The sequence below is a fragment of the Panthera tigris genome, chromosome X (assembly GCF_018350195.1).
Source record: "Panthera tigris isolate Pti1 chromosome X, P.tigris_Pti1_mat1.1, whole genome shotgun sequence".
NCBI lineage: Eukaryota > Metazoa > Chordata > Mammalia > Carnivora > Felidae > Panthera > Panthera tigris.
In genome coordinates this window covers 26,502,190-26,527,429 of record NC_056677.1, presented here as the reverse complement: position 1 = coordinate 26,527,429, position 25,240 = coordinate 26,502,190, and the positions used below count along the sequence as shown (strand labels likewise).

At 44.3% G+C, this 25,240-nt stretch overlaps 1 protein-coding gene across 6 annotated transcripts in view; it reads left to right on the top strand.

The window, feature by feature from the left end:
• Nucleotides 1-25,240, top strand: part of DMD (dystrophin) — a 1,614,661-nt gene that overhangs the window by 1,568,271 nt on the left and 21,150 nt on the right. For all 6 annotated transcript variants that reach the window (XM_042974139.1, XM_042974138.1, XM_042974140.1 and 3 more), the window contains 2 exons: nucleotides 15,138-15,381; nucleotides 16,333-16,456. In XM_042974139.1, the coding sequence (XP_042830073.1) occupies nucleotides 15,138-15,381; nucleotides 16,333-16,456 (368 nt within the window). The remainder of the gene's footprint in view (nucleotides 1-15,137; nucleotides 15,382-16,332; nucleotides 16,457-25,240) is intronic.

Here is a 25,240-nt window from a genome sequence, read left to right as displayed (position 1 = left end):
AGTCACTCAGTCGTCTGGTGAGCTTAGGTTCTTGGCGTAAGAAACGGGATAGTCATGAAGGACTCGAGGAAAAACCAAGTACCCTTCTGGTGATAGGAATATTCAGGAATTACAGGTACAGCTGCCCTCTCCCTCGAACAGGCTGGGTGAAAGGTAAAGCTCTTATGATCCAGTTTGCCTTTTTAGATCCCTCAGCAACACCCTCGTCCTCCTCTTGGCTCACGTTGCGGTGTCATCCTGCTGCCCGAGAATTGATTGTGGTCATGACTTTCTTTAGCTGCTTTCCAGGCCTGAGGATAAAATTCCAATTCAGTTCAGCGGATAGGTAGTGAACGCTTAATGTGTTTCGCAAACGGCCAGGACTACAAACATGAATAAGCCGCGGTTCTTCCCTTCCTGGAGCTCAAAACTGAAGAAAAGGCATTGAAATACAAATAACTAATTGCAAACCGCTAATTCTGACGCATCGTTACCACTGCTCAGGGGGCACAGAGGTCAGTGATCAAGGCTGTCGGGAGGGATTGGAGAGACCTTCGAAACTGGAGTTGAAACTAAAGACCAAAGCGGACTTTCCCAGGACTTTTCTACTTTTTGCTGGAAAGGTAGTGGAAACATGTCACTGGACGATGGCCAGGGTCTGAGCTCAGGATGTGGTGGTCAAGGGAAGAAGGGAGGAGGAATGGGAAGGTCACTGAATGAATGAGGCCACAAGGGAGATGGAAGAGACAGCAGTTGGGTGGTTTGGACATTTTTAATTGGGGAACAGGGAAGTATGATCATTCAGAAACAAGCAAAAGAACACAGTACACACAGGAAAAGCTGCTGATGGACGAAGGTCAATGACTAGAGAAAAAGACCTGTGGCCTGGGCCTCCTGAGTTCTGTTTGTCCAAAGCGATTCAAGGGGCAATTTGCTATACTGATTTTATGTATTAGCTCTCCAAAAAGGATTGGAAACAAACAAACAAAAAAAGCACAGCAATAAGATTCCCACAGTCTAGTAAATCATTGAACATAGAAGGGATAGTTAGTATAGTTGATACAACTGGGATTTAGATTTCATCCCAGTTTCCCCACAGTCCGTGGGATAAGAGGAAACATCATGATATATCAGTCTCTTAATGTTGGATGAAAGAAGCATGCACCTTCCTAAGGAAACACCGTCTTCCTTGGCTGTAAATAGGAACGACAGTAAAAACAGAGCTGTCATTTAAGCGCCATGTCCTTGCTAAGGACAGGGACTGTTCTGAGTACGTGTGCGATCTTATTTAATCCTTCCAATGACACTATGAAGGAGAAGGTGCTTCCCAAATAAAGACTCATTGGCACCAAGAACAAAGGACACATCATAGAGCTGGCATTAAAGGCCAAAGAAATGATGACATTTCTCCGGGGAAGAAGGGCACCGTCGCCTAAAATGCTGTGTTTTGCAGAACACCTCTAAGATACTCTTTAAGAAGTGATTGCAGGGACAGATAAGCTCTGGAAACACTTGCCTTGGAAAGTCATGATTAATTCACCTTTGCCTTGAGGGGTCGAGAAGAAACAGGATCAGATTTGTTTAATCCAGTATTGACCCATCCTTGACCTCAGCCGAGCCGGAATGTCCTGCGGCACCCAATTTGGGAAGAAATTCACATCTGTACTGGATTTGAAAACCAGGCAACGAAACAGTACATGTGGCTCTCCCCCGTGGTCGGTGCGAAGTCTACAGCTCTTGTCTTTTGGGGGCCGTTGGAGGAAGTAGCTGTAAGAGGTGTCTGTGCAGACGAAGCCTGGATTTATCTCACAGCGGTTATTTTTGGTTTGCTCTAGTAGTGAAGCCGTATAAATGCAGACACCAAAATGATTTAGTCTGGAAAATCCAAAGATAGGTATTAAATCCTCTCTCGTGGCCATAGGAAATTCTTTGTACTCTTTTTGTGGAATATCCCAGCGAGTAACCCTGGCTTTCCATGTTTTTTTTTTGTTTTTTTTTTTGTTTTTTTTTTGAGTAGTGAGATGCAAAGGCCCGTTGTTATTTGAGGCCGCTCCTGGTCTGTGAAATAGTCAAATGCGTATTACCAATTCACGGGAAGACGTTTCTTCTGTGACTTGTAACAGAAAAGCTGATGCAGTGTTCATTTCGACCACAGCTTAAGGGGTAAATGTAAAAGATAGGTCGCTGCTATGTGGCTCAGCGGAATGCTCCTTGAGGAAGCTGGCTTTTTTTTCTGACACTGAAATGTTAGGGGGTAAACGGTCACTATACCAACATCGTGTGGCTTGTAAGAGCAGTCTGGATTGAGGACCAGTGGGTTTGGGGGCGTGTGGGGTGGTGGCCTTGGAGGAGGCCTCGGGAGAGGTTAGAGGCCTCCTAGGGGAAAAGATCCATGGAAAGAAGATGAAGGGTGTCCTGGCATACTTGATTGTAATTGTGTATGCCCAGTTAGAAATGGGCTCCTGGCGTGTGCTACTTGGTAAGTGGGTGGCTTCTGCAGCTAACTAAACATCCTTCTTCCTTTTTTCAAACTATCTTTCTAATTAAAGTTGACTCTCTTTTTTGCATCTCTCAATTCTGGGTTGCTTACGGTACCCCCCTGACTGCTAACTTGAGGGCATAAATAAACCCCTATGATCCTTTCCCTATCATTTCCTAATAAGTCAAAGTGATTTTTTTCAAAGATTGAAATAACCTGTAATTTGAGCTTTAGCACTGAGCACAATTCCCAGTCACTGGGCATTAGGGTAAGGCTTGTCACCATCCCACCAGAAGGTGAGGGACAGTGTCTCCTACATCTTTATCTCTGTGGTGCTGGGTGTACAAATACGTGTTGGGTAAGCGAAAGGATGAATACCCTTTGGAATATTCCTGTTCCAGGATGGGTTTGGGGGCGTTGGTATTTGGCTGTCTTCCTTGTTTTTCTCCTCTCTGACGTTACTGCTCTTTTCCCCGGACCTTTTATTATGCCTGTTCAGGTCGTTCTGTCATTTTCCATTAGAGTGAAAACAACTAAGTTGTGGAGGTTGACCCAGACTTGAGCATTTTCTGGGCTTATTTTTAGGCTCTTATTAAAATTCATCATTTAAAAGTATTGAGAAGTAGCTGCATAGCTAATTCTGCAGGCACGTATACACCATTTGTTTCTTTTACGTAACGGCTTAAACCTGATTCCTCCATAGTAGCAGAGGGCATTGGAAAATTATTCTGCACTGGGAAAATACCTTGTGTGCTATCAGAAGAGGATTTTGAATTTAGAACTTAATTTTTTATAGGAGCCTTATTGAGATAAATTCCCATAACCATGCAATTCACCCATTCAAACTGTATAATTCAGTCTTTAGTAGTATATTCACAGAGTTGTGCACCCATCATCACACAGTTTTAGAACAATCAAAAAGAAACCTCTACCCGTTTTTAGTCACTGTCCATTTCTCCCAAGACAGCCTTGCTCCGGCCCTAGACGGTCGCTACTTTATTTTCTGTGTCTATGGATATGCTCATTGTAAACGTTTGATACAAATGGAGTCCTACAATATGTGGTCTTGTGTAAGTGGTTTCTTTCACGTAGCATATTTAGAGAGACACGTATGTGGTAGCATGTATTAGTGCTAAATTCTCTTTTATTACCGAATGATATTCCGTGGTACGGATATGCCGCCATTTTCTCATCATTTCAGCAGGTGATGGACGGTTGGGTTGTTTCCACTCAGTGGCCATTATGGATAATGCTGCCAGGAACATTCGTGTACAAGGACTGGACTGGCTTTACAGAAATGATTCTGTAGTTTCTGTCATTGTAACAGAGGAGGCCATAGGATCAGATATGGCAAGAGTATAGAGCAGTGCGTGCCAGGGAGTGAAGAATAGGCCATCAAGATGAATTTACTAGGAGAATTTAAGGCTGAGTCTAACTACTCATGAGGGACTCAAGCTGGGACACACAAAGCTTAAAATTATGATTCTCCTAGCGACTGTTACGGCTTTTTGCTGACCACAGACAATGAAAGTTTGATACTTTACTGTATTTGTCTGAAAATTGAAACATACTTCTCCCAACGGTAGTATTCCTGGGGACTAGATTCCTCACTTCTAAAACCTCTCTGATCCTAGTGTGCTTTTTGAATGGTGAAGAGTAGCCACTGTCATTTTTGTTCTGGGTTTTGTTGTCTGCCTTATTTCCAGGTATACAGTTAAGATTTTTGATGACTTTTTCTCTTCTTTGGTTGAAATTGTGATTAATGTATTTATTCTATAGACGATAGTGTGTTAGTCCCCGATCAGGGATTTGTGAAAAATAGGTCATTGAAGATAAACTAAAGCCAATTAATATTGTCAGATTCTGTTAGAACTCAAGTAAGGTATCCCCTGATGTGTCAAGGGCATATCCCCAAAACAGAGTGCATCTAGATACATTAACCCTGTAGACCTGGTCTGAACATTTTATGATCGGTGGCCATAGTTTGATGGTTTTAAAGGAAATCTCTTCCTAGTGATCTTAGCTCAGTGATTTTATTTTGCCTAGGTGCTCAGCTGTGATACACTTGACTGTAGCACAGATGATGGAAAATACAAAAAAAAAAAAGGCCAAATTCTGGGGTTGGTGCAGTATTGACTGGGGGGCGGGGAGCTAGAAGTGATATATATATATATAAGGAAGACAAATACTGAAGAATCCATTTCTAAGCACTGTATATGTTTATTTTCTGCCAAGCTTTAGTTGATAGCTTTCATTTCAGATAATTTATTATTATTATTTTTTTTGGTAGGAAGCTTTCAGCCCACCGGATTTCTAAATCTAAAACGTACAGAATGTAGAGAGAAAGAAGTAATAATCATGAACAGAAGGAACTGGCCATGGTTCTGAGCAATCTGCACATACGGAATATGGGCCACATACCGGCTCATTAATGCCTAACCCTGATGAAACGGGTCCTTAAGTCATTTGCCTAGAGAGTCAGCAAATGGCAGAGTCGAGTCGTGAATCAGGGTCTTTCTGATTCGAAAACCATGCGCTCAAACCATGTTCTTGTTTTTTAATGTTTTTTCACTTTGAGAGCGAGCGAGCGAGCGCCCAAGTGAGGGAGGGGCAGGGAGCCTGACAGGGGCTCAAACTCCTGAACCGTGAGATCATGACCTGAGCCCAAACCAAGAGTTGGACGCTTAACCAGCTGAGCCACCCCTCAAACCATGTTCTAATTCCCTCCTCAGCCATGGATGGTAAAAGGCACCAAAAACGGCGATGTGTCAAAAACAACCTAATTTTCCTGTACGTGCTTCAACATCTCTTTTAATGGAGCTCTCACTGGAAGAAATGGTACATTATTTTAAGAGCCAAGTAAGGTTGGCTTGTATAATAGACTTGTATACACCTTTATGCCGAGCAAATTTCAGTGGGAAAGGGGTTGGAATTAAGAGCTCTGAATACATGAAAGGATGACAGTGTTAAGAGAGAAGGATTAGAAATCAGAGCCTCGGGGGGTCCTGCCATTTCTCCTGTTTTTGCTTAAGACAGACCTAAAATAGGCCTACTTTCACTTCCCACCCTGTGAGCTGCTCCTTAATTAACACTGGTAATGCCAAGGTGCACTAATGTCTTTTTCTGTCTAGTTTAGGAGTATTTTTGACTGGGTGCTTGATAAGATTTTACGGTATAGCTTTAAATTTATTATAATTGAAAAAAGCTCTGTGCCGTTGCCCGTTTTTAAAATTCTTCAGGCTTGCAAAACTTGTCTTTCCCATTTTTTTTTTTAGAAACTGCCCATTTGCTAGATTTATAGTAGCTGTGATAATTCTATATGATATACTATATTCGCCTGGATCCAGATTGGTGGCTATGACTGAGCTGCTTTTTATAAAGTATGAGGGTAAAGCTGGATTTCTGTGGGCCTCATCTTTTTAGATGCAGACCTTTGTCGCTGTTCCCTCTTGATGTAATAGACGCCGTACGTGCTCATGCGTTGGTATACAGTTCAGTGTCTCTTACTGGTAAGAAATACCATTATGCATTTATGTCATTACATATGGCATGAAGTTCGATCTAAGGAGCAGATGACCCACGGTGAACTCAACACTTGAATTCTGTAAACTCACAGAGGTTGTTGTAATAGTGTTCTTCATCCTGACTGGCATGTAGCTAGTTAGGATTGCTAGAGGGGCCAGGTGCTTTCCTGGTCTCCGCAGGTAGATCTAAGGCCAGTTTGATTCTTTTGTCCATTAATTGCTTAGGAAAATTTTTCTAAGGTTATTTATTTTTAAGCCATCTGCACACTCAGGGTGTGGCTCGAACTCATGACCTCAAGATCAAGAGTCGCAGTCTCTTACAACTGAGCCAGCCTGGTGCCCCATGCTTAAGAACGGACTTTGCTTTAGTGTGACCTTGTATTCTAGAGTACCGTTCAGTGCTCGTAGAGCAGTGTCTCTGAAGTTCTAAAGTAAAGAACATGAGCCAACATGTTCATTTGCTCATTTTCGTATGTAACTAACGTTACCTCAGTCCTTTCACACTGTTCTATTTTTCACGAGTTCTTTTTAAATACGTTTATTTTTGTGTCTGACATAGTTAGAATTGTTGCACTGAAGCGTGATTGACATACAGTGTCGTGTTCGTTTCACACGTACAACACAGGGATTTCGAAATTCTATACAGTATGCGGTGCCCCCGATGCTAAGCTTACCATTATTGACGATACTCCCAAACCCTATACTGTACTTTTCATCCACATGAGGTATTTTAGAACCGAAAGTTGATCCCTCTTAATCCCCTTCACCTCATTCGCCTCTCTACTTCTCCCCTCAGGCAGCCACTAGGTCTTGGGACTGATGACTCTCTTCGGTTTGGGATTTGTTCCTATTGTGTTTTAGGTTCCCCATATAAGTGAAATCCTATGCTCACTTGCCTTTCTCGGTCTGACTGACTTCACTAAGCATAATGCTCTCTAGGTTCATCCGTGTTGTCACAAACAGCAAGATTTCTTTCCTTTGTTACAGTTAATGTTCCAGTGTTGATACACCACATCTTTATTTTTCTTTCAGTGGACTTGTGGGTGTTTTTTGCTCTTGTAAACAAGGCTGCTGCACACATGGGGGTGCATACATCTTTTTGAGGTAGTCTTTTCTTCAAATGCCCAGAAGTAGAATTCCTGGATCTTATGTATGGTAGTACAATTTTGAATTTTTCGAGGCAACTCTATACCGTCTTCCACAGAGGCTGTACCAATTTACATTCCCACCAGTGGCGCACATGGGGTCCTTTTTCTCCCCCTCTGTGCCAACACTTGTTTCTTGGTTTTTTGATAATAGCCATGCTGACAAGTGTGAGGTCCTATCTCACTGCAGTTCGGATTTGCATTTCCTTGATGATTGGCGATGTTAGACATTATTTTCATGGGCCCATTGGCTATCTGTATGTCTTCTTTAGAAAAAGTATATGCAAGTTCTTTGCCCCTGTTTTAATTGGATTCTTTGGGGTTTTTTGGTGTTGAGTTGTAAGAGTTGTTTAAAACATGATGTGTATTAACCCCTTCTCTAATATATCATTTGCAAATATCTTTTCCCATTCAATACGTTTTCTTGTTGGTTGGTTGGTTGGTTGATGTCCTTTGCTGTGTAGAAGCTTTTTACTTTGATGTAGCTGCAGTTTATTTTTGCTTTTGTTTCCCTTTCCTGAGGAGACATATCCACAACAGTGTGGCTAAGGCCAAAGTCCAACAGATTGTTGGCTATGTTTTCCTTTAGATCTCACATTTAGGTCTTTAATCCATCCTAAGTTTATGTATGGAGTAAGAAAATGGTCCGATTTCATTCTCTGGCAGGTAGCAGTCCAGTTTTCCCAGCACCGTTTATTGAAGAAATGATCTTTCCCCGTTAGGTATTCCTGGATCGTTTGTCGTAGACTATTGACCATACAAATGTGTGTTTATTTCTGGGCTCTCTGTTCTGTTCCAGTGATCTAGGTGTCCTTTTTCGTGCCGGTGCAATACTATTTTGATTGCCGTAGCTTTGCAGTATGACTTGAAATCTGGGATTGTGTTACCACCAGATTTGTTCTTCTTTCTCAAGATTGCTTTGGCTTTTCAGGATCTTTTGTGATTCCATAGAAATTTTGGGATTATGGGTTCTACTTCTGCGAAAAATATTATTGGTATTCTGATAGAGATTGCCTTGAATCTTGTAGATTGCTCTGAGTAGTATGGACGCTTTAACAATATTAATTTTTCCAGTCCATGAACATGGAATATCTTTGCATCTGTCTGTGACCTCTTTCATCATAGTCTTAGAGGTTTCAGAGTACAAGCGTTTCACCTCCTCGGTTAAATTTTGTTCCTAGGTATTTTATTCTTTTTGAGGCTGTTGCAAATGGGATTGTCTTACTTTCTGCTAGTCCGTTATTAGTCTATAGAAGTGCAACATATTGCCGCATGTTCGTTTCGTGTCCTGCAACTTTAGTGAATTCATTCATTACTTCTTCCCTTCCAGTTTGGATGCCCTTTATTTCTTGTCAGATTGCTGTGGCCAGGACTTCCAGTAGTATGTTGAATAAAAGTGGTGAGAGGAGACATCCTTGTCTTGTTCCAGACATTAGAGGAAAAGCTCTAAAGTTTTCCCACAGTGACTGTGATGTTAGCTGTGGGTTTGTCATATATGGCCTTTCTTATGTTGAAGTGTGTTCTCTCTAAGCCCACCTTGTTGAGAGGTTTTATCACGAATGGATGTTAAGGTTTGTCAAATGTTTTTTGCTTCATGTATTGGAATAATCATAAGGCTTTTATCCTTCATTTTCATAATGTGGTGTACCGTTTGCTCAATTTTGTGGAAGACTTTTTCATCTATGTTTATCAGGGATATTGGGCCTGTAATTTCCTTTTTCTTTGGAAGTTTGTGTTTTTTTTTTTTTTTAACAACAGGTATTAGTTCTAATAAAGGGGCACCGGAGTGGCTCAGTCGGTTAAGCCTCTGACTTCGGCTCAGGTCATGATCTCAGGGTCCATGGGTTCAAGTCCCACGTTGGGCTCTGTGCTGACAGCTCAAAGCCTGGAGCCTGCTTCAGATTTTGTGCCTGCCCCTCGCCTGCTCGCACTCTCTCTCTCAAAAAAAAAGAAACATTAAAAAAAATTTTTTTAATGAAAAAAGTGTTTAATATAAAATACCCATGAGGCCGTCTGGTCCCAGACTTTTTTGTTTGTTGGGAGTTTGATTACTGATTCATTTTCAGTACTACTGATCGATGTAGTCAAACTGTTTCTTCCGTTTTCCAGAAACTTATCCATTCGTTTTAGGTTGTCCAATTTATTGGTGTGTAATTCTTTTTATTTCTGTCATGTTGGCTGTTCTTTATCCCCTTTCATGTCTGGTTTTATTTGTGTACTCTTTGTTCTTGATGAGTCTGGCTAAAGGTTTATTAGCAATTTTGTTGCTGGTTTCCAAGAACCAGCCCCTGGTTTCATTGATCTGTTCTGGTTTTTTCGTCTGTTTCATTCATGCCACTCTGATCTTTATTATTTCCTTCCACTAACTTTGGACTTTGTTGGGTATTGTTGGTTTTTCCTTTTCTAGTTCCTTTAGTTGTAGGTTGGTTTATTTGGGACTTTGCTTGTTTCTAGAAGTAGGCCTGTATCCCTGTAAATTTTCCTCTTAGAATTTCTCTAGCTGTGGCTCAAAGATTTTGAACCATTCTGTTCCCATTTTCATTTCTATGTATTTTTTTTTTCCGTCTTTGAATTTTTGGTTGACCCATTCGTGGTTTACTTTCCACGTGTTTGTGTCTTTCCAGTATTTTTTTCTTGCAATAGATTTCTAGTTACGTACCCTTGTGGTCACAAAAGAGGCTTGATATGATTTCAGTCTTGTTAAACTTGTTGAGACTTGTTTTGTGGCCTAACACGTGATCTGTCTTGGAGAATGTTCCACGTGCACTGGAAGAGAAAATTTTTAATGTCAATTTGTATCTGGACACCCATGCTTGTCCACTGGATGACCTAAAATAACCAGATGCATCTACATAATTGTCGGCTGGAGGGATTCTTTTAAAGCTGTACGGAGAATAAGAACTTAAATAATGGGAGCCTTCTTTTCAGGAGGACTGGCTGCGGGAAGAAATTCTGGTGACAAAAGCCATGTGCGGTGAATTTGAATTAGTGTTCTTTAGGGAGCTACCAGAGAAATAGAACTTACCAGATAATCAAGAGCGTAAATAGATTCTCCCTGGAGTCGTCATCCGATTGCTGACATACATTCGTTTCTATTGAAACGACATCATAAGTACATTCTAATGAGAGAATTGAGAGGGGTGAGATGTACAACTTCAAGAACGCGATATACATTGTTAGCAGTATATAAATTGACAGCGAGTGTTTGTGGTTGAGCTTTAAAACAACTCCCCTTGGAACTGAGGTAAGTATTCTCTCGGTCTTGTATGGGAACGCTCTCCCCTACAATGTGTCCAAAAAACCTAGCGTTATGATGAACTTTAAAAGGCACTGGCACAGGTATTCTTCAAGATCAGAAAATAAGTATTTCCCTATTTTGCTATTTCCTGTCGCAAAAATAGGCCCTAACGACGCTGCAACCCGGACTATACGTGTTAGGAAAAGGTATCTTTTCATTCAACACACCACACCTCACTTTTTCAAATACTTGGTATTTTACGTGGTTTCTGGCCAAGGTCCCTCTTTTGAGCTATTTTTGAACCTGTGGCCTGACAGCTTATCCTGCTTCAGAGTCTTAGGAGGAAAAACTAGTCCCTGGAAATCAAGTTTGTTATGGAGCTTAATGGAAGATTTATGCGTGTCACCTGTGTGTTTAGGAGAAAGGCACTTGTTGGGCTCATTTAATCCTGTCCTGGTAAATTTATGTGGGAATGAATACTGAGGGAACACTGATCCTACATCTATAAAATCAACATGTCCTGGGAGGCTGCTGACGCACATGACATTAGCCCTTGTTTTCAGCCACCTTCCCCTGCTTCTGGCGTTGCTCCAGTGGTGGCTGACGGATGGAAATGAAAAGAAGAAAACCCGCACGTGCGGAGCAGTGTGTACAGATGACTAAGTGCACCTTCAGTTCCTGCTATAGTAACAGGAATTAAAACTCCCCTTAGAAGGTAGGGGCCCCGAGCCAGGCATTTAAAACCAGGGCTCCACAAACACACGTAGAGACGTGTACGTGGAGTGAACAAAGAACAGTTTGGACTGCCTCACTTACCTGCAGCCAGGGATGCAGCGTTATGCTCCAAGGGGAGGAGGCGGGGCTTGCAGTCGCCAAGGAGATCATCGCTACGCAGCCTTGAAACCAGGACCTGAACCCTGTTTGCCTGGGGACGAAATGAGTGCATTCGTATCAATCTGTCAACGACCAATGGGAGGTCTAGCTCTAGACGGGGGGCCCTGAGTGGGCCCAGTCATAAAATTACCTGACAGAGCCGAGTTCAGAAGGAGAAGAAATAGATAAGGAAATGCCACTGGGTAAAACGACGACTCTGGCACCTGCCGGCTCCCTCAGTAGAGCAGGTGACTCTTGATCTCAGGGGTAGGACCCTGAGCCCCACTGCTGGCTGTAGAGAGGTGTAAAAATGAAAGAACCAGATGGATTTGCAAAAGGCCTCTTTGCAAATGCCAACCGTGGTCACTGAAGTCACTAGACTCAAGAGGACCAACTCTAGGGGCACCTGGGTGGCTCAGTTGGTTAAGCTGTGAAGCCTGACTCTTAATTTAGGCTCAGGTCGTGAGCTCGTGGTTCATGAGACCGAGCCCCCTGTCTAGCTCCCCATTGACAGTGCAGGCCCTGCTTGGGATTCTGTCCTTCTCTCTCTCAAAAAAAAAATCAGTCAACTTAAAAAAATAAGACAAATTCTAGACTTTACCCCATCAGAGAAGATAAGGACATTTAAAAGAAATGAGCAATTAAGAGAGACAGAATTCACCACCAGGCTCCAAAATATATCTAGTAGGTGCTTTCGAAGAACATGGAGGAAATGGCAGAGAAGCAGTATTTGAAGTCACAATAGCTGAGAATCTTCCAGAGCTGAAGAAGGATAGGAGTCTTTAAGGAAATGGTCCCCTGAGAGGAATTTCCAACATCTGGGAAGGCAAGAAGGGGCCTCTGTAGAGTCATTGATATTCTTTACAGCCCAGCTTTGGGGAGCCCTGGCAGATTCAAATAGACCGTTTCTGGTTTCCACTGGCAAACATAAAAACAGAAATGTAATCATGTTGTATACACCAAGCCATGTTTTCTGAACAAAGACACTTATAATGAACTCATTTAAAAAAAAAAAAAAGAGCTCTTAGGACAGCTAGATCCAGAAGATCAAGGTACCAGGGAAGACCTCTCTAGAAAATGTAGTCACGTACCTGTGTCTCTGAGAAGAGCACTTCAGAAGATGGTCATCGTTTGCGGTCCTGTCCTCAAGTCCACATGTAAAAATAGTGTTTTCAGAAAGAAGAATCTTGAATGGGATTCGACGTTAAAAGGTGGCATGAGTTGGGACTTTTCGGCAAAGTTGGGTTGCTTGTAGTAACTGCAAGGAGGAAGAAAGGTGATTCCTATCAGATGAAACCTCGTAAACACTGGATGCTGCTTCAAGTTGGCAGAAACATTTTTCAGTAGTCAGGCATTGGATTTAATTAACGTCAGTAACTACACGTATCGGTTCCCACCTTCAGGACTGACGTGCAGAGTCTGGCTTAGGGTAAACTTGTTTCGAGAAGTTGTCTTATTACGGCTTGGTCAAAGCAGCTTGCCGTGAAACAGTGCAAACACAGCTTTCCTTGAAGCGTGATGGCAGATAGATAGGATTTCAGTCTAAAAGATCACGTATTGATTTCCCACGTGACTTTCCACCACTTCTAGAAACCCTGTAAAGTTAGGTCCAGGATAGAGCTTTACAAAGAAAAAGAATAGACGGGGTTTTAGGTCTTCTCCACTGTGGAGATCCAGCATCTTGGAGGACACGCCATCCCCTGTGGATCTCTCAGTTCAGATAGGGAACCACAGGAAATATTTCCTTGACTAGAAACCTGGTCACATGATGATCTTACTTTCTCAGACTGGGCAGGGGGAAGACTTAGCTTGTATCTCATGGATTTTCTCAGAGACCTAGACCTCCCACATTTGTGGAGAGGAAGTTCTCTCAACTGAGGCCAGATACCCATTGTTCACAGGTGGTACTTCATCTTATTGTGGTTTTTACCGGAGCTACAAGAAAGAGATCGAGAGCCGTAATCAGGCACACGGTAGCCAACAGGAGAAGTGTCCTCATTTGGAACTGTACTCTTGGCAATTCTAAAGCAAGAAGGAAATCTACAGTCTTAAGTGGATTTATGAAAAAGACAAGTGTGGTTTCAGCATTCCACCCGAAGAGCTGGAGTAAAACCCAGCGGGCAGCAGAGTATCGTTAATGGATGCAAAGTCAGACTGGAGTCAAGTCTTGGATGTGATGACGCGATAACAGCAAGTGACTTCTCCCGTGTTGACTCTGTATCCATCCGATGTAATTGAAACCCCAAATTTCAACAAGAAGAGCCAAGACACCATTAAGGCAGGGCACAGCAGGTGGGCTTCCCAGACACCCATTTAGTTCAAGTTGTAGTGTGCGATCTGCATGGCAACATAAAAATAAACCAGCAGAACAGGCCCAGAAGCACACTTGTATATTTATGAGGGCTTGATGTATTGCAGAGCTACCGTCAGAAAGGAGTGACGAAAAGATGGACTTTTTAGTGAAAGGGGCTGGCTTCACTCCTCTGTGGGATGGGGAGTAAAATCAGATCGTGGCTTTACAGCAGCCACAAAAGAGTCTGGGTGAAGTTCTAAGTGTAAAAACAAAACAAAACAAAAAAAACCCCAAATTTTTAACTCGACACCGTAGGTGTAAGGAAGATTTTCTCAAAAGCAGCAGAACACACAGAGGATATGTTGAAATTCGAAATTTGCATACTACATGGGGCGCCTAGGTGGCTCAGTTGGTCAAGCGTCCGACTTCCGCTCAGGTCATGATCTCACAGCTCGTGAGTTCGAGCCCCGCGGCGGGCTCTGTGCTGGCAGCTCAGAGCCCGGAGCCTGCTTGGGATTCTGTGTCTCCCTGTCTCTCTGCCCCTCCCCTGCTCACGCTCTGTCTCTCTCCGTCTCAAAAATAAACTTTAAGAAAACAATCTGAAATTTGTGTACTGCGGGATGCCATGTACAAAGTTAAACAGGTATCCAAGGAGACAGAAGGAAGTTAATTGCATCTCTGTTTATAATAGTAAAGGTTGGAAAGTACTTAAATATCCATTGACAGGATAATGTTGTTGACGTATTCAAGCAGGAGAATAAGACTTTACAGCACTTAAAATCACCAACTATTATGTATCAACATGGAGAAATCTCCAAAACGGTGTGGAAGGCAAAAAGCGACTCTTAGAATGGTATGTACGTTCTTGAACATAATGTTCTTAAAGTCTAAGAACATTGCCAAATAATGCTGTGAGATTGAATCCCAGGAAATGGCCATTTTTGTAGGTTTAAAAAAAAAAAAAAAAAAAAAACCAGCCCGAGACCAGCATCTTTGCCAAGTTCAACCTAGTATCTGTGGATACGTTCATGGTAATGACAGACCTGGAATTCAGGACGGCATTATCTCCTTGGAAACGGTGGGGCCGAGGGACTGAGATTCGATACTGAGGACATAGGAAAGCTGCGACTTTATGTCTTCCAAAAATTTTTGAAGCGAATACGGCATAGGTCACGTTTATTACAAGAGTGTGGTGGGTCACAGTCACGCTCCTGCTATGCTGTTTGATTTTGTTTGAAGCCAACCCAAGTGTTGATAGAGGTAAAAACTTGTGATCTCGTGACATCAGAAAGAAATGGTTTGCAAAATGACTAAACCCATTGCTGCTCATTCATCTGAATGTGGCACTTACAAGGCCTTTCGTGTAAAATAAAAAGGTTGAAAAGCCTCTCCCCACACCGGGCGGAAGCCTCCAATTTTATTTTGTTTGATCGTCCTCATGAAAACCATTCATTGACTACCTCTCTTTCGCTTGCCGTTGTGTTTGGTGGTGGTCAGATGTAGCTCTGTGCCCTCTAGGAAACCCGAAGGCGATGTTCAACTTGATCTTGTTGTTTTTTTTTTTTGTTTTTTTTGTTTTTTTTTTACTTTTTTTTGACGCCCACAGGAACCTGCAAGCCGAGTATGACCGTCTCAAGCAGCAGCACGAGCATAAAGGCCTGTCCCCACTGCCGTCCCCTCCCGAGATGATGCCCACTTCTCCCCAGAGCCCCCGGGACGCCGAGCTCATTGCCGAGGCCAAGCTCCTGCGTCAGCACAAGGGCCGCCTGGAGGCCAGGATGCAGATCCTAGAAGACCACAACAAGCAGCTGGAGTCGCAGTTACAGCGGCTCCGGCAGCTGCTGGAGCAAGTGAGGCGCGCGTCTCTCTCCCGCGCGACGCGGGCCGCCGCGTCCTTTGTCCCCCGGCCCCGGCGCTAGGCAGTAGGGCTCGGGGTCCTTTTCAGATTCTCCCCGAGTATCCGTTTCTCGAGTACTCCGTAGGTGCCCAGCCAAGCGCTGGCTGTCGAGGGCTGTAAGAAGACGAGGGAAACCACTGCATCTTTGTGTGTGTGTGAGCCACTCGAAAGGGAGCTGGGAAATAAATACCGGAAGGTTTCCCCCCGTCTCCTAAAAGCGAATGAAGATCGTGCCCTCTTGAAACGGAGTTCTTTTTCTTTTTTGGTTTGAGCAGGGGAGGGACAGAGAGAAAGGGGGACACGGAAGCTGAGGCGGGCTCCAGGCTCCCAGCCGTGAGCACGGGGTCCGGTACGCGGCTCGAACTCACGCACCCGCGAGCCGAAGTCGGACGCTTGACCGACTGAGCCCCCCCCCGGGCGCCCCGGTTTCTAGTTCTTAAAACCTCCCTTTGGAAGCCTCTATTGAAAACCTAGCAAGAGCATACGCTGCGGTGGGCTCTACCCGCACGGAGTCCCAGCTTTGTGGCAGTTTTGAAGTTTGACACGTGTCCCCTCCATCTTGTTACTCAGTGCAGAAAAGTATGCGTTCTCCATTACGTTTTTTGTGCTCTCACATGGTTTCCCCAACGTCACATGACCTTCTAAGTCGTTCAGTCATCGGGTCTCGTGATCTTATAGATCTCGTTCCGATGGAGCCATCATTCCTTTTCAAATGTATAAGGGGGGACAGTTGAGATACAGAGACGTCATCTGCGGAGCTTTATCAACAGCAAAACTTGGCAAGTTTCTACGTAAAAAAGCTTATAATTTCTGAGTCCTGAGTACGCTCATTTTAAACGTGTACAATTATTGGAGTGCTTATTATGAAAACTAATTCTGTTTTTTTTTCTCCTGGATACCTTAGCCCCAGGCCGAGGCCAAGGTGAATGGTACAACGGTGTCTTCTCCTTCTACCTCTCTTCAGAGGTCAGACAGCAGTCAGCCTATGCTGCTCCGGGTGGTTGGCAGTCAGACTTCAGAATCCATGGGTAAGTGTCTTAGCTACTCCTGCGGTTTGTTTTCCCTTCGGGGCTGGAAATGGTGAATTGTTTGCTCGGAGGTTCACGTCATGAACCGCATCACCTACTGTCTGCTCCGTACAAGGCACGGTCATAAATGTCTTCGGCCTACAAAAATGAGTCACACGGGCCAGGGCCCCTCAAAGGGCCCGCCGTTCCGTTACTCAGAACAAGGCAACGTGGGACAGCCTGGCTGGCTCAGCCAGTTGAGCATCTGACTCTTGATTTTGGCTCGGGTCACAATCCCAAGGTCGTGGGGCCGAGCCCCACGTCAGCTTCTGTGATGAGCCTGGAGCCTGTCGGAGATTGCCTCCCTCCTCCTCTCTCCCCCCCTTTCTAGAGTAACGAAAGAAAATTGTAAAAAGGAATAAGGCCGTCTAGTCTTTAAGCTCCATTCATTGTGGAGGCCAGAAAAGGCTTTACCCTGAATTGCTTTCTGTGAACAGTTAGGAAGCGAGCACTCTTTGAAGAAGGAACGACGTTAAGTGAAAATGAAGACCTTGGGCCAAGGGCTCAGAACTCCTGTAGAGAAATCTGGTCCAAGCAGGAGGGCAGGAAATAATGCCACAGAGGAAGGCCGGGATCACAGTACAGTGACCTGAGTGTTGGGCAAAGGTGTTTGACTCCTACTGGTCAGTGTTGGAGAGCCACTGGAAATCCTGTTTCCCAGGTACGCAATGTCTCAAAAGATCTATTCTGGCAGCTGTCTCCGGCCCAGAGGAAAACTTTTATAGGTGGAAAGAGAGATCAAGAGGCAAACACAAAAGGCCAAGCTATGGGAGTTCAGCGTCTAGGCTTGGGAGACATCAGGGATGGGGGGGAAGACAGGACTGCGAGACTAGGATCTGAAAATACGGTGCCTGGGGCTCCAGGCCTGACTGGGAACCGAGCCGAGGCCACTTGGTTGGAAGAAGATAGTCATCCCTTTGGGGACATACTGTGAGAAACTGGCAGGTCCAAGTCATGTGCAGAAAGGAGTTGCAGTGCAGGTCTGTAACTGGCAGGTCTGTAACTGAAAGGACGGGCTCGGGGATTTGATGGCGCCTTCCACAGAGTCGACAGCTGCAAGGCGTGAGCTGAGAAGCTGGTCACGAAGGTGCCAGGATCCGGCGTCTGGAGGCAGACCTCCATTTGGGTGACGGGGTAGTGAAGGAGTGGCAAGCAGGTAGGGGGAAGGTGCGGGCACAAGGTCAAACGCAGAAAACAAATTACAGCGCGTTGCACCACGTAAATGCACGAGCCACTTCTGAGAAAGCATTTGCAGCCGAGACGAGGGAAGTTGGAGGATTTCTGTCTCTTCAGGGAAGTAAAGGACTGGGTCATCTCGAAGACGAGGGAGGCTTACGCAAAGCGAAGACGCTCGTGAAACGTGACTAACAACAAGGACTGGAGTAGAAGATGAATTTGTTGAGGACAAGGTCTAGTGTTTTTCAGCAGTGTTCTCTGCTAGGACGGGGTTCGAAGAAAACTGGAGGGCATGAGACATAAATGACGGTAGACGGTCACCAGCCATCTGCCTGTTGGATTTTCCTGCCCTGCTAGACTTCGACATGCCGGGGGGCGGGTCGTGAAGGCCCCAAATACTTGCTCTGTCCCCTTCCTTTCTCCTTCTCTCTCAAGGCACAGCATGAGGCAGACCCCGTGTTTTCTGTTTCCTTGTCCCTGGGCCGAGATTGGTTATACTTGACCCTCTCGATCTTACCTCCGGGAAGGGAAGAGACGCGTGTTCTCCTTGATCCCTCACCCGTAGACCTCTGGTATCCTGGTGTGTTGACGAATTCATTTTAGACTTCATTTATACTGAAGATGTTCCATAGATGAGCATATAGAGAGGCCAAGTGCCCAACCAAAATTGGTGGGACGGACAGGAAGAGTGAAGGATGTGAGTTCTGTGGTGCTCAGGGACCGTGGTCTGGGAAATTGGAAAGTTGGACATGATGAAGGTAAAATGCTTTCAAGCCCTGCCCATGTGAGCGGCTGCTACATGGAGACCATTGAGGGCTGCTTTTCATGGGTTTGAGGAGACCCGGATTGTTGGGCTCTTCAGACGGTAGTGAGGTTCTTAGGAATAGAGGAAGGAAGATGAGGGCACTGAAGAGGGCAGTGGACACCAATCTGATGAATTTTAAGACCTTCAAGCAGTGGGCAGAGTCCTGTGTTCCTCCAGAGAAGTCAAATCGTAGGAAAGCCAGGTTCCAGTGCTTCTGTGAAGGAAGAGAAGGTGTGGGAAGCACTCTTCCTGGCTTTATCGCACCCCCGGGGATGCAGGGCGGTGTCGGCATCGGATTCCCTGTCTCCCCGTGAGATCTGAATACAACTAACGGGCTGTTGCGACCGAAAGTGATAGCTCAGCCCATGAACAAATAGATGCCTTTGAAAAGTCTGTAAACTCCAAAAGCAACAGAGGTCGTGGGCTTTCCGTGTTATTTCCCGCTGCAGGATTTCCCCTTCCTTGGAAGTCATAAGCAAAGCATGTGAAACTGAGTTGCATATTTTCAACAAGTGAGATTCAGACCCCTGGGTGCTCAGGAGCATTAATCATCGCGGCCTGTCATCACTGGCACAGAGGCAGTGTGTCCAAAAAGCACCCAAATGACAGGACCCGTCAGGTTGTGGTCCTGACGATTTGGAGAGCCGAGACGGTTGGGGCAGAAGAGCCGTACGTGGTGCATTTAGGCTAACTGGCTAGTGTCAGGTGGACTGGCTGTGTTTTTGGGGTTTGTCCAGCTCTGTAACCATCTTCTCGAAGGCTGCATGCGAGTATGTGAGTGAGTGCAGCCCGATTCTTTCTGCTTTGAGTGTCCGAACAGCGATCAGGCTGGGAGTTGCAGAACCACGCTGCATTCTTTACAGAGAGTCTCCCGGTGACTTTTTAACGTGTCGTCCCAGGCGACCTAATGAGTTAGAGTGCTTCCGGCAACCACCAGGTACTCAGCACTGTGACGTCTCTGCATACCATATGTGGCTTCCCGTACGTTCTGTGACGGGGACAACATCACGAAGCTTACATTGTGTTGGAAGAGACAAATTAGCAAAGTCTACCTTCTTTGGGCTTTCGTGAACTACACATACAGGGGTCTGTGACTTAGCTACAAGTCCTAATTGCTGACTACCCCTTACCTTCTTCCCACTTTTTCATCTAATTTGGGTAAAGAGGTTCCCTAGCTCCTTATTCCGAGTCATTTCAAACTGTGGCAGAATTGGAGTTAATTGAACATGTTGCCACATTTGCTTTCTGCGTGTGTATACACCTCTGTGTGCATACTGTGTACGTTCACAGTGTAAGTGCCTATTATATGTGTGCAGAGTCTGTTGGTTTGTATATTTAACTGGCGCATTTAATAATTACATTCCACACATAATGACACTTCGCCACCTAAGACTAAAGGTCCTCTCTTACAGAATTATCACACAGGAGGGGGTGCCTGGGTGGCTCAGCCAGTTAAGCATCCGACTTCGGCCAAGGTCATGATCTCCCGGTTTGTGAGTTTGAGCCCCACATCGGGCTGTGCTCCGATAGCTCAGAGCCTGCTTCCAATCCTCTCTTTCTCCCTCTGGCCCTCCCCTGCTCGCCCCCGCACTCGCTCCCTCTCACAAAGAGACGTTAAAAATTGTTTTAACTAAAGAATTGTCACACAGGAAATTAACACTGATACAATAGTATACGTAACTGAAATTGAAATAGCCCCAGTTCTGCCGGGAATATTCTTTATAGCTTTCTATTTTTTTTCATTCAGCATCCAGTGAAGGGTCACATTTGCACTTAGTTCTCATTTCGTTCTAGTCACCTATGATCTAGAACACTCCCCAGTGTTCCTTTCTTCCTTTACTTACCTTCTTTTGATTTTTTTCACTTTCTGTAAGTGTTACACCACGAAATGCACACATGTATATGTCTGGATGAGTTTGGACATATGCGTCGGTCCCTATCCCAACCACAAACAAGGTCCTAAATATGTTGCCTGCCTCCATAAATCAACCCTCTCCTACCTTGTCTAGCCGAGCCCCGTCTACGCAAGAAGCATTCGTTTTAGAAAGCAAGCACAACACATCCTTGTGTAGACAGAGAAACAATCCACATACTTAACAGGTTTACTTGGAGGTTCTGGTTAAAGATGGCGATAGCAGAGTCCTGAAATTACCTCCTCCCACAGACATACCAAATCTATAACTGCATACGGAACAATTCCCTCTGAAAGAAACCCAGCACATGTCAGTGACTCCTACACATTGCAGACAAACGGCGGGGGGGAAAAACACCCCCCGTTGAAACAGGTAGGAGAGGCTGAGACACAACGCAATGCCGTCATAAACTCCAGCCCCCGTGTGGCAACACGCAACTGGAAAGGAGCTCACAGCTTTCCCGGGGAGAGCTCTGAAGCTCGCATCTGATGCCCCAGCTTTCCAGACTCCTGCCTGAGAGATGGGCCCCCAGAACATGTGGCTTTCAATTCAACAGGGCATGAGTCCAAGATAGCCGAGGGCTCACGCGGACTCACCATGGCTAACCCCTCGGGGCTCCGCGCAGGGGCGACAGAGTAAAATACACCCACTCAGTCTTCAGAGAGGCCGCCTAATTTATCACAACAGCTTCAGCCTGAGGAGTAGGCTTCTAATTTAACACACACACAGGGGCCACCTGAAATACTCCCCAGCGAACGTGGAGGCTGGTGGTTACCATCTTGCTGCCCTCCCGCCTCCTCCCTCCAGGTCACGTGCGATCTCTTGGTTTTCAAGGCTGCCACCCGGGAGACACAGAGCTTGATCATCCGGATTCAGTGGCCAGTAGGGCTTGTGTTCACAGGTTCGGTGGGATGGTGGCCAACAAAAAAATGTAAACGGCTCTTCCTCGGGGCTCAGAGCACAGGGAACCAACACTCCCTCCCACCTCCCAGCCTTGCCCTGAACAAAGGAGATCCGCAGGCTTGAAAAGCTGCTGGCTCCGATCCTGCCCTTTGGCACACTGACAGGTCTTGGCTTGCCCTCAATCACTGGGTGCCACTAAGAACCAAGAAAGCTGCTTGGACAAACACAAATGTTTGAGAGACAACCAAGAGCTAGGGCAGAGTTGAAAGAGAAGATTAGTCTACAAGAATTTTAAACCAGTCCAAGACTGGGAGAGGTGGCTGTTTTATCCGGTGCATAGAAACCGACACAGACTGTCAAGGAAAATGAAAGGGGATATGTTGCCAATCAAAGAACAAAACAAAACCTCAAAAAAGATGTTAATGAAATGGACATGAGTGACTTTACTGATAGAGTTCAAAACGATGGTCCTAGTGATGCTCATCACGGTCTCGGGAGCAGTGCACCTAAGGTGAAAACTTCACCAAAGACAAAGAAAATAGAAGACAGTACCCAGTTGAAACCACGAAGCTGAAGAATATAATAATTGAGCTGAAAAATACTTGAGAGGGGTTCAGTAACAGATGACATATACTCAAAGAATGGATGAGCAGTCCCAGACAGGACAGTAGAATCCATCCATCAGAAGAGCAAAGACTGAAAATGGCCTAAGAGACTTCTAGAATACAATCAAGCTGACAAATATTCACATTAGAGGGGTCTCAGAGGAGCAGAGAGAGAAAGAAAGGGTCAAAAAACTTTCCTAACTTGAGCAAGGAAACAGACCTCCAGATCCGGGAGCCCAGAGAGTTCCAAGTAAGAGGAATTAAGAGACACACACCCAGACACGTTATAATTAAATTGTCAGAAGATACAGACAAGGAGAGAATCTTAAGCAGCCAAGAAAATGTGTGAAGTACAAGGGAACCCATATAAGACTATCAGATTTGTCAGCACAAACTCTGCAGGTCAGAATGGAGTTTAATGATATATTCCAAGTGTTGAAAGAAAAAAACTGCCATCCACAGTACTCTATTCGGCAAAACTGTCCTGCAGAAGTAAAGCAAAGATAGAAGAGTTTTCCACACAAGCTGATGGAATTCACACCACTCGGCCAGTCTTACAAGAGAGGCCAGAGGGGCTTCTTTAAGCTCAAAGGGCACTAATTAGTGACAGGAACATATATGAAAATACAAACCTTACTGGTAAAGGTAAATACATCATTACATTCAGAATAATGCTGTAATGGTGGTAGGTTAATCGCTTAGAAATTTCATGTGAACGTTAAAAGGCAAAAGTAGTAAAAATAATGATTCATTAATGGATGCACTAGATAAAAAGATATAAATTGTGTCATCAAAAGTGTAAAATGTTGAGAGAGGAGTAAAAATGGAGATTTTTTTGTTTTTTTTTTTTATTTTTTTATTTATTTTTGAGACAGAGACAGAGCATCAACAGGGGAGGGGAGGAGAGAGAGAGAGAGGGAGACACAGAATCCGAAGCAGGCCCCAGGCTCTAAGCTGTCAGCACAGAGCCTGACACGGGGCTTGAACTCACGAACCACTAGATCATGACCTGAGCCGAAGTCGGACGCCCATCCGACTGAGCCACCCAGGCGCCCCAAAAATGGAGAGTTCTAGAATGCATTCAAACTAAGTTGTTACCACCTTTAAACAGACTATTACACATAGATTGTATATAAGCCTCATGGTAACCACAACACAAAAACTTTTGGTAGACACATAAAAGATAAACAAATCAAGGCACATGACGACAGAAGATCAAATCACAGAGGAAGAGAGCAAGAGAACAAAGGAAATACAAAATAGCCAGAAAACAATTATGAAAGTAAGTGCATACCTATGAAAATTTTTTTACGTTTCTTTCTCTTGCGAGAGAGAATCCCAAGCAGCCTGTGCACTGCCAGCGCAGAGCCCGATGTGGAGCTCGAACCCATGAAGCCATGGGATCGTGACCTAAGCTAAAGCCAAGAGTTGGAGGCTTGACTGAGCCACCCAGGTGCCCCTGAGATATTACTTTAAATGGAAACAGACTGAAACCTACAATCTAAAAAGCCCCACCCAGGACTCCAGTGTGCTAACTCACAGAAGACTGAAAAGGACCAGCACCTTGTGATTTCACTCAGATGTGGACTCTGAAAGACACAATAAATGAACAAACAAGAAGAGTCAGAGTCAGACCGATAAATACAGAGAACAACCTGATGGCTGCCAGAGGGGACAGCGGTAAAGGATGGGGCAAGATGGGTGAAGGTGAGTGGGAAATAACAGTCTTCCGGTTATGGGATGATTAAGTCAAGGAATAAAAGGCACAGCACAGGGAATGTAGTCAATGATAGCATTGTATGGTGACAGATGGGAGCTACACTTGTGAGCACAGCGTAAGGTATAGAGAAGTTCAGTGACTAATGTGACATTGCATATCAACTCTACCCGAAATTTTTAGGAACTCCCATCTACGTGCTGCCTATAAGAGACTCACTTCACATACCAGGACACATGCAGACTGAAAGTAAAGGGATGGAGAAGGATATTCCATGGAAATGGAACCAAAACAAAGCTGGGATGGCTTTACTTCCATCAGACACAATAGGCTTAAAAACAGAGACTGTCACAAGAGACACACAAAAAAAGGCACTAGGTATTAAGGGGACAGTCCAATAAGGATATGACATTTGTATGTATTTTTGAACCCAACATAGAAGCACTAGAATATATACAGCAAATGTTAACAGACCTAAAGGGAGAAATTGACAGTAATACAGTAAGAGTAGGGGACGTTAATATTCCCCTCTTTATTAATCGATAAATCATACAGACAGAAAATCAGTACGCAAACACTGGACTTAACGGATAACTTAGATACCCAGAAACAGAATATACATTCTTAAAGCATAATTGGAACCATCTCCAGGATAGATCCTAGGTTAGAGGCCACCAAACAAGTGTTAGTAAGTTTAAGAAGATTGAAATCAAGCATCTTTTCTGACCACAATGGTCTGAAACTAGAAATCAGTTACAAGAAGAAAACTAGACAATTCCCAAAGAGGTGATTAAACAACATGCTCCTCAACAACCAGTGGGTCAAAGAGAAATCAAAAGAGAAATTTAAAAAATACCTTGAGACAAATGAAAGGGGAAACAACATACCAAAATGTATGGGACACAGCAAAAGTAGTTCAAAGAGGGAGTTCACGGTGATAAATACGTACGCCATGACACCAGAGAAGTCTCAAACAACCTAACTTTACAGTTCACGGAAGTAGAAAAAGAAGAACAAAGTCCAAAGTTAAGAGAAGGAAGGAAATAAAGATCAGAGTGGAAATAAAGGGAATAGCATCAAAAAAAGGCAAGATCAATGACACTAAGAGCTCAGTTTTTGAAAAGATAAAAATAGACAAACGTTTAGCTACGCTCACCAAAAGAAAAGGAGTCAAAATTAGAAATCAAAGAGGAGATGTAATAGGTGATGGGGATTAAGGAGTTTACTTATGATGATGAGCATCACCAATGTATGGAATTGTTGAATCACTATATTGAACACCTGAAACTAACATAACACTGTATGTGTACTGGAATTTAAAATTAAAACAAGAAAAGGAGATAATAAAACAGATTGTCTGAAATACAAAGGATCGTAAGACACGCTTAAAAACAATTATACGCCCACTACCTCGACAACCTCGAAGAGATGGATGGATAAATTCCTAGAATACCGCAACCTACAAAGACTGGGTCATGAAGAAATACAAGATTTGGCAAGACCCGTTACTAATAAGGAGGTTGAATTGGTAATCACAAACCCTCCAACCGACAAAAGTCCAGGACCACATGGCTTTTCAGGTGAATTCTACCAAGCATATAAAGAGTTCATATGTATCCTTTTCAC